This window comes from Macrobrachium nipponense, chromosome 27, assembly GCF_015104395.2.
Source record: "Macrobrachium nipponense isolate FS-2020 chromosome 27, ASM1510439v2, whole genome shotgun sequence".
NCBI classification, from domain to species: Eukaryota; Metazoa; Arthropoda; class Malacostraca; order Decapoda; family Palaemonidae; genus Macrobrachium; species Macrobrachium nipponense.
The window spans coordinates 28,027,090-28,036,161 of record NC_087216.1 but is presented as its reverse complement, the minus strand read 5'-3'; the positions used below and the strand labels follow the sequence as shown (position 1 = coordinate 28,036,161).

Genomic DNA, 9,072 nt, shown 5'->3' with positions numbered 1-9,072 from the left:
TCCTTCCCGTCAGCTCACGCAGGACAGTTGTCAGGTCCTCCATCCAGGCCGGAGCCGGGGCTATTGCCGAAGCAACACGGCCCGACTGCACCTGTCCGGAAGGACCTGGGACTGGGAAGACACACCGTGGGCAGGACCAGCATGGACAGGCTCAGGAACCAGGATCGACAGGAACAGCAACCAGCTCAGGAGCGGCCAGGAACAGCGGCAGCGGTAGACCCAGAAGGACAGCCAAGCCACAGCGGGAATCACATCAGCGGCAGGTACGGCAGGCCAGCGATCGCCTCGTAGAATCATCGGCAGCCAGCGGAACCTGGGTACTGGCGGCCGGTCCAGGGGCGAGCTGCTGGAACAGCGGAAGTCTGGGGCAGCCAACACGAAGAAAAACAGGCGGCGGCGGCAACCCCACCTCGGTACGGCGGCAGCCCTAGTAGCGGCAAGACGGCGTCACCGACACAGCATGGGGGAGTGTAGACCAGGAGGGGGGTGGGGGAGCAGCATAAGCGGCCGTGGTAGTAGTGGAGACCGCCCCAGACCTCGCTAGACGCTGCAGCAGCCCGTGGATGCTAGCACGCCTTGCCGCCGCGGTGGTCCATACCTGTCCAAGGTCGTCTCCCACGGATGTAGCACCTGCGGTAACATAGATAGATTAGTAAGAGGGGTTCCCTCACGCACGGGGGGAAGACATGCCCCACCCCACGAAACGCAAGGAAGACCCCCAAAATACAAAATACAACGAAGAAGCTGAGCGGGGGGCAGGAAGGAAGACGAAGAATCGGATACCAAGGGAGTCGCGGGAGAGCTTTCCGACGACTTCCTGGCAGACCTTCGCTTCCCCTACCCCCGCACAGCAGTGAAAAGTAATATGAAAATGAAACAGAATACTGCCCTCGATTCACTTCATAGAACTTAAAGGGGAAAAGATCAATTCCCGGGTAAGAACGGAAACTTGATCCAAATAATATGATGCTATCATAAAATATATATGAAAATGAAACAGAATACTGCACTTGCGATTTCACTTTCACATAAAATAGTCGTAAGGATCAATTCCCGGGTAAGAAGAACGAAAATTGATCCAAATTAAATTTCATGCAAATAAATAAATGAAAATGAAAAGAATATTGCAATTGCGAATCCACTTTCATTGCATTCTATTATACAAAATAAAAAGGCTCGTGCCGAGCGCAACACACTCTTCGGTAACGAACGCACAGGGCAAAAATATAATGAAAAGAGTACTTACATTTTTCAATTACACACTTTCGCCCAAAATACATGACTCGGCGCGAGCGCGCCCGCCCCCGGCACCGAGACATAATTCAAGGGTTCAATTCATGAAAAGAGAGGAAATCGCCGCATCTACGGCGATAGCTCCATGTTGGTTCATAATTAAGTAATGAAAATGAAAACAGTGTACTTACAGTTTCATTTTCAAGTCAAACAAACCATTAGTAGAAAACACAATATAAACAAAGCATACGACGATGAAGCGGGCAGAGAGCGATGACGAACACGTCCTTCACACCCGCGGCCGAAAGCAAAAGTGATTTGTTTACCTCCCAGCCGCGCGACTGTCGGACAAGCAGTTAACTACCGTTCTCCCCTTGTTCGAAGCTTACGACCGTTCCAGCTGCCGCTAGCTACTTCCTATTGTTAAAGGACCGATGGTTTGTATTACGTATCGGAACAACTGAGAAATCCTTAAGAACATTCCCTTACATAAGAGTGAAGCATGTTTACTTCTTTCAGCTGCAGCTTCAAAGCAGCTGTAAGGTGATAAACAACAACACATTCAGTTGCTGCCCTCACTCTGCACGATCCAGGATTATCGGTATTGACACCCAGGCTTGACAGACCCCACGAGCTTCCGAGACTCTCCAACAGCGGCAAACAATCCATCTTGTAGTTTACGACCTAAAACAAAGAAAGGCCATTTCAGATATTACAGTGTTTCAATTGACGCTCATGTCTTTATTGCTAAATAAGACAGAAGTCAAATATTCTAGTGATTTTTTTGACTTACAGAATACTAAAAAAAATTACTAAAATAAGTTACATAGTTCATTGTATATTACTCTTTAATATATGTACTTACATTTGTTAAAAATTTTCATTTTTTCTACATACTATAACCAAAACATTTTTCTGGGTTCGACCTGTGTTTGCCGAAGAAAAGTTCCTGTAGCTGACTTTTCTAGCATAAATAGATTCTAAATATACCAGAGAAAAAAGCTAGCATGGTATGCTGAGGTTACTACCCTCGTGCAAGCACCCTAAGGGTGTGGGGTATAAAGTACAAGGCGAGTGGAAGCCACTATTCACAGGTCCTCTGCCAATTAGAGGATTCCTTTCCAAAACCCTTCTCATAGAGAGAGCCGTCCCAAAGGCCACTTCCTCCCCCTCACCACCGCTACTTCTACCCGACCCGAGTGCCATCTGCATTCCTGTTTTAGACGAGGAACTACTTCCACGCTGTTTTTTCTTGCTCGTGTTTTTGTGATTAATTGCTGATTAATTCGAGATGGCATCTGCTGATCTTCCTCCTTCATCGAAGTTGAGTACCCCAATTTGTGTTTTCGTAACTTATACAGTTGCAAGGCTTTCCAAATTAGCCTTCCGCCCTGTAAAAAGGTATTGCAGGGCCGTCGGCGTGCCTGCCATTTCATGAGCATCAGCATCTGAACGCATAGAATTTTGGTATACATATATCTCGTCTACATTATCATAAATCAAAAGATTTTGTGCATTAAATGTACCTATTTTATGTGTTCTACTGTTAGTATTAGAGTTATTGGTTCGTAGAGGTGCCAAAAGCGCTCATGACATACCCTGGGGTAAGTCTGGGGTTAGACAAAGGTTGTTTCAAAATATATCACACCCCCTCCCCAGCTCAAGAGGGCGTTCGTGCCTATCTCGATATTAGTATATCACATGTATTTGATAGGCTATTAGCAGTCTATCGTAAGGTTGGGACGAGAGAGTTAGAATTTCTTTCTCTACCCAACGGGATTTTGCATGAATTAATTTCTTACGAACCAAATAGATGTAAATATGACAGTAGAATTAATTTCACTGAAGAGGTGGAAGAGTTGCCCTCACCAGTCAAGCCTAGACTTACAAAGCGCTTCAGGGGAGGATATCAATGATAGAGCCCCGCCCCTCTCTCTGCTATTCCAATTAATTATTGGGGATCTATCCTCCCGACGATCGGCAATTTGAAAAAACAAAATGATATTGTTATTTTAATACAATAAAGTTTTGTACATACTTACCTGGCGTATAATACTTTAGCTTACGTCTCTGACGTTCAACGAACAGAATTCAAAACTCGCGGCAAATGCGACAGGTAGGTCAGGTGATCTACCCCACCCGCCGCTGGGTGGCAGGTGTATGAACCAATCCCCCTTTCCAGTCATAATTTTTCTTCCACCTGTCTCCTGAGGGGAGGCTGGGAGGGCCATCAATCGTATATATCTTGCCCAGGTTAAGTATGGTACAAAAACTTTTATTGTAAAAAATAACAATATCATTTTTGTACATGAACTTTCCTGCCAGATATATACTTAGCTGATTGACACCCTTGGTGGAGGAAAAAGACAGAGGTAACAAGGAAAAAGGGGAAACAACATCTGTTGTAGGATACTAACAAACCTTGGTTCTTACCTGATAAGGCTGAAGACTTCATAGTTACTGTCTATTAGTCTGCAAAGCCTGAAGAGCTACAGCGAGGCGTGACCTCAGCTGAAAAGACTCTTTGGGTCTACCGAAGGGATTGATATCCACTTACTCAGTAGAATCCAAGTCGGATCATGTCAATGGGATTCGCCCTCTAAATGACAGAGCCTGACCACTACCAATGCAGGGAGCTCTAGCACAAACAGATCACCTAACCATTCTAAATGTTAGCAATACGAATAGAAAGAGATGCCTACCCGCACTCTTTCTTTCAAACAACCATAAAAACACAACACAAACAATAGGGAAAAAATTTACAAAGGATATGCTTCAGCTCCCTGCCCCAGCACCGAATTCCGCCGATACATACGGGCCTAACGCGAAGCACTTCTCGTAAGTAATCTTGACGTCTCTAAGGTAGTGGTTCGCGAATACTGAATTGCATCTCCAGATGTTGCTTTCATCAGATTCTGGAGTGACATATTCTTGTTGAAAGCCAAGGACGTCGCAATGGCTCTTACCTCGTGAGCCTTGACTTTCAAAAGCTTGAATTGATCCTCACCGCAAGCCAAATGTGCTTCCTTCACGAGGCTTCTAATAAAGAAGGACAAAGCATTTTTAGACAATGGTCTACTGGGATCCTTTACAGAGCACCAAAGTCTGTCCTTAATGCCCTTAAGAGACTTCTTCCGCTGGAGGTAGTATCTTAAAGTCCTCACAGGGCAAAGAGTTCTTTCTGGCTCTTCCCCTACCAGGGGAGCTAAGCCTGGAACCTCAAAACTCCTTGGCCCAAGGATTTGAGGGGTTCTCGTTCTTAGCTAGAAAAGAGGAAGGAATGAACAAATCACGGAATCTGTTTGTAAACCTACCCTTCCTTCTAAGAGCATGAAGCTCACTAACTCTTTTGGCAGATGCTAAAACCAAAAGAAACAGAGGCCTTTCTTCGTAAGATCCTTGAAAGAAGATGACTGGGGAGGTTCGAACTTTGAGGACCTCAGGAAACGAAGAACCACATCCAGGTTCCAGCTCGGAATTTGAGACAAGGGTTTTCTTGCAAGTTTCAAAAGATCTTAGCAGATCATGTAGATCTTTGTTGTTGGAGATATCTAAATTCCTGTGCCTAAACACAAGCTGTTAACATGCTCCGATGTCCTTTGATTGGTCGAAAACTGCAAGACCGCGCAATTTTTCCCCGAGAAAACCAGGAAATCTGCGATTTGGGTCACAGAGGTACTGGAAGAGGAAAGCTTCTAGTTTCTGCACCAACGGCGAAAGACGTCCCACTTCGACTGGTAGACACTAAGGGTAGAGGGCCTTCTAGCTGATGCGATAGCCTTCGCTGCCTTAGCTGAAAACCCCTTCGCTCTGACAAGACTTTTGACAGTCGAAAGCCAGTCAGATTGAGAGCGGGGAGGTTTCTGTGATACCTGTCGAAGTGGGGTTGTCTGAGCAGATCTACTCTTTGTGGAAGAGCTCTTGGAAAAGTCCACTAGCCATTCCAGTACCTCTGTGAACCAATCTTGGGCGGGCCAGAATGGAGCTTACCAGCGTCATTCTTGTCGCTTCCGAGGCCGCAAACTTTCTGAGTGTTTGACTCAGAATCTTGAATGGAGGAGGGGAAAAGCATAGACGTCCAGACCTCTCCAGTCTAGAAGGAAAGCATCGACTGACACTGCTCCTGGGTCCGAGATCGGGGAGCAGTAGAGGTCTATTCTCTTGTTCTTTGCTGTCGCAAAAAGGTCGATATGAGGTCTGCCCATAAATAACCTCCACAGGTCCTGGCAAACTTCTGAGTGCAGAGTCCACTCCGAGGGGAGCACTTGATTCCTCCTGCTCAGGAGATCGGCTCTGACATTCCTTTCTCCCTGTACGAACCTGGTGAGGAGAAACGATCTTCCTTGCCTGAGACCACAACAGCAAGTCCTTCGCTGTTTCGTACAGGGAGAAAGAGTGTGTCCCCCCCTGCTTTCTTATGTAAGCCAAGGCTGTGGTGTTGTCCGAGTTGACCTGAACTATAGCATTTCGGACGTGGGGCTCGAAGGCTTTTAACGCCAACCACACTGCCATCAACTCTTTGTTGTTGATGTGCCAGGACACCTGTTCCCCCTCCCAGGTGCCTGACACTTCTCTTGACCCTAGGGTCGCACCCCAACCGTCTCCGACGCGTCGGAAAAAAACAATACTTGGTTCGGGTTTGGCATGTACAGAGACAGACCTTCTGCAAATCGGAGAGGATCTGTCCACCACAGAAGGTCCTTCTTGATTCCTTTTGATATCCTGAAGGAGAATTCCAGGTCTAGAGAGAGACACCTCCAGTTCCAGTAAAGGAAGAATTGGAGAGGTCTGAGATGCAACCTTCCTAGAGAAACGAATTGCTCCAGCGAGGAAAGTGTCCCCAACAGATCATCCACTCCCTCGCTGTGCATGCATCTTCTCTAGGAAGGTCGTTAGTTCTCTTGGCAACGAGCAATCCTCTCTGGTGACGGATATGCCCGAAAATCCGGATAAACCATCCGAATCCCCAGATATATCAGCTCTTGACTGGGGATTAATTGTGACTTCTGGAAGTTCACCAGAGCCCACCCAACGAACTTGCTAAAGTCAGTGTCTTTTGTAGGTCCTCCAGACATCTTTCTTGTGAGCTGCTCTGATCAGCCAATCGTCTAGATAGAGAGACAGCCTCACTCCCTCCAAATGTAGCCACTGCGCTACATTCTTCATTAAACCCGTGAAAAATTGAGGGGCTGTCGAAAGGCCGAAGCACAAGGCCCTGAATTGGAAGATCTTCCCTCCCATCATGAATCTCAGAAACTTCCGTGAAGAAGGATGGATAGGCACATGGAAGGTAAGCGTCCTGAAGATCTAGGGACACCATCCAGTCCCCTGGACGAAGAGCCGCCAACACTGAAGAAGTTGTCTCCATGGCGAACTTCCTTTTTTCTACGAAGACATTCAGGGACGCTTACATCCAGAACCGGTCTCCATCCTCCTGAGCTCTTGGGAACTAGGAACAGTCTGTTGTAAAAACCCGCAGAATGAGGATCTTTCACTAGTTCTATCGCCTCCTTCTCCAGCATAAGATCTACTGCTAGAGAGAGGGCTTGATTCATGATGGGGTCCTTGTACTTGGCTACCAACTCCTCGGAGTCGTCGTCAACGGAGGTCTTGATAAAGAAGGGAATGAGGTAGCCTTTGCGGACAATCGAGAGTGACCAGTTGTCCGCCCCATTTCTGGGCCCAGACGTCGGCAAACTTCAGAAGTCTGGCACCCACTGATGTCTGGAGGACTTGAATCCTACTTCTTCCCTCTGATGGATCTAGAGAAGGTCTTCCCTCGTTTAGTGGGTCTAGATCCTCTAGAGGAAGAAGCTCTGGCAGGAGGGACTCCTCGAAAGGGCTCCTGCCTAACTGGAGTCTCTCTCTTGGTTTTAGCTTGGAAAGAAGAGTGAGGCTTCTGGTAGACTGGGCTAGCATGTCCTGTGTAGCCTTAGCTGAAAGGGCACAAGAAACATCCTGAACGATCTTCTTAGGGAAGAGTTGAGGAGAGAGCTGAGAATACAGGAGAGAGGCTCTCTGAGCATGCGATACTGATTTCGTCAGGAACGAACAGTACACAGATCTCTTCTTGATCACTCCCCGCTCCGAAAAGTGAAGCTACTTCACTCGATCCATCCCTCACTGCCTTGTCCATACACGTGAGAACACTGATAAGATCCTCAGGAGAAATGGAATCCGGGGTCTGCGTCTTCTTGGCCAAAATGCCAAAGACCAGTCTAGGAAGTTAAACACCTCCAGGACTCGGAACATTCCCTTCAACAGGTGTTTCAAGCTCATTCATCCCCATGTTGTCTTAGCAGACATGAGGGCAGAGCGTCGAGAGGAATCCACCGTGAAGAGAAGTCCGAGTCTGCCGAGGATGGAAGAACGAGGCCCAAGGGTTCTCCCGATTCATACCAGAATCTAAGTTCCCAGTAAGCTTAGAAGGAGGGAAAGAGAACACCGTCTTCCCTTTCTCTTCCTTCGAAAGAAGCCACTCACCAAACCTCTAAGCGCCTTCTTCTATAGAGATTGCAGGCTTCATCCTGACACAGGATGAAACCTTCGAAGTTTTCGAAGTCGAAAATAACGAAAGAGGCTTGGAGGGCGGGGCGACAGGAGAAAGGGGCGTCTCCAAATTCCCTGAAGCAACAGGTCTGTCAAACGCTTGTATGAAGAAACGGAGGAATCTTTAGGAATTTCTTCTTCCCGAGGGATCCTGTTCTTCTTCCGCCGAAGATCCTCACGATCCTTACGATGAAAGGCTGTCTTGTCCTCAGCCGAGAGTCCATCCTTGGAAGAACGTCTGGAAGAACTCTGACATCTAACCGGGGAAGTTATAACTTCCGTTGAGCTTCTGCCTGAAAACTCCTTCTTGTCAGGATGAGGGCGTATTCTAGGCTCTTGGCGCCTAACGAACGCAGGGCGAAAATCTGGCGAAGAGCGCCTATTAGGCGAAAAGCGTCTATCCGCTCCTGGCGCCTGTCTAAAGGAGAGCGGCTGCCTGGCGAAGAGCGCCTGTCATGCGGGAAGCGATTATCAGGCTCTTGGCGCCTGCTGCGAGGAGAGCGAATCTCTGGCGACGAGCGCCTACCAGGCGAGAAGCGTCTGACAGATTCCCGGCGCCTAACTCGAGAGGAGAGCGAAAATCGGGAGAAGAGCGCCTTGAAGGAGGAAGATGCTTGCTACCAGGCTCTTGGTGCCTGCTAAGCGAAGGGCGGCTGACAGGAGAAGAGCGCCTGTCTACCAAAGGGCGTCTGGTCACAGGAGAGCGAAAGCCTGAAGGAGAGCGGCTACCATGAGAAAAAAAAAAACGCCTACCAGGCTCCTGGCGTCTGCCAGCGGGAGAGATCCTGTCTCGAGACGAGCGCCTGTCAGGAGAGGCTCGTCTACGGGAAGCATGCCCCTTGTCCGACGGAGAAACGATGTCCGCAGGAGAGCGCCTGTCCTTTGAAGAGCGCCTCGTACTACGATCCACTCCTGGAGAGAGGGCGGTTACTGACGAATAGCGTAAGCCTGGAGAAGAGCGCCTGGACTTCTTTACCGGGAGCGAGACGTCCTTCCTACGACCAGAAAGTCACAATCAAGGAGTCAGCCAGAGCCGTAATCTGCGCCTGCAGACTAGCCAACACACGTGTAGGAGACTTAACAAAGTCCTTCACGGGAGACGCAGCTCGATCCTTACTAGGAGAGCGAAACTCCAAAGAAATTCCTCGGTTTCTTGACATCCAATCCAGGATCTTCCGAAAAAACTTCAGGGTGGAGGGGGGGGAGAGCGGAAGAAGCCTGCCAGGCTCTCTTCGACGGCCGAGAAGCTTCCGAGGGAGCTCCAACCACGTTTGGGCGAAGGAGAAGGCG

At 48.4% G+C, this 9,072-nt stretch overlaps 1 protein-coding gene across 6 annotated transcripts in view; it reads right to left on the bottom strand.

Moving 5' to 3' along the window:
• LOC135200981 (uncharacterized) overlaps window positions 1-9,072 on the bottom strand; it is a 121,785-nt gene that overhangs the window by 11,894 nt on the left and 100,819 nt on the right. Inside the window, exon 23 of one of the 6 annotated variants that reach the window (XM_064229770.1) lies at window positions 1,727-1,917. The exons of 4 other annotated variants lie outside the window; for them this stretch is intronic. In XM_064229770.1, coding sequence (XP_064085840.1) covers window positions 1,829-1,917 — 89 coding nt within the window. In that variant the 3' untranslated portion in view covers window positions 1,727-1,828. Of the gene's footprint in view, window positions 1-1,726; window positions 1,918-9,072 lie in introns of those variants that run through there. One more of the 6 variants, XR_010311418.1, reaches the window with a different exon arrangement.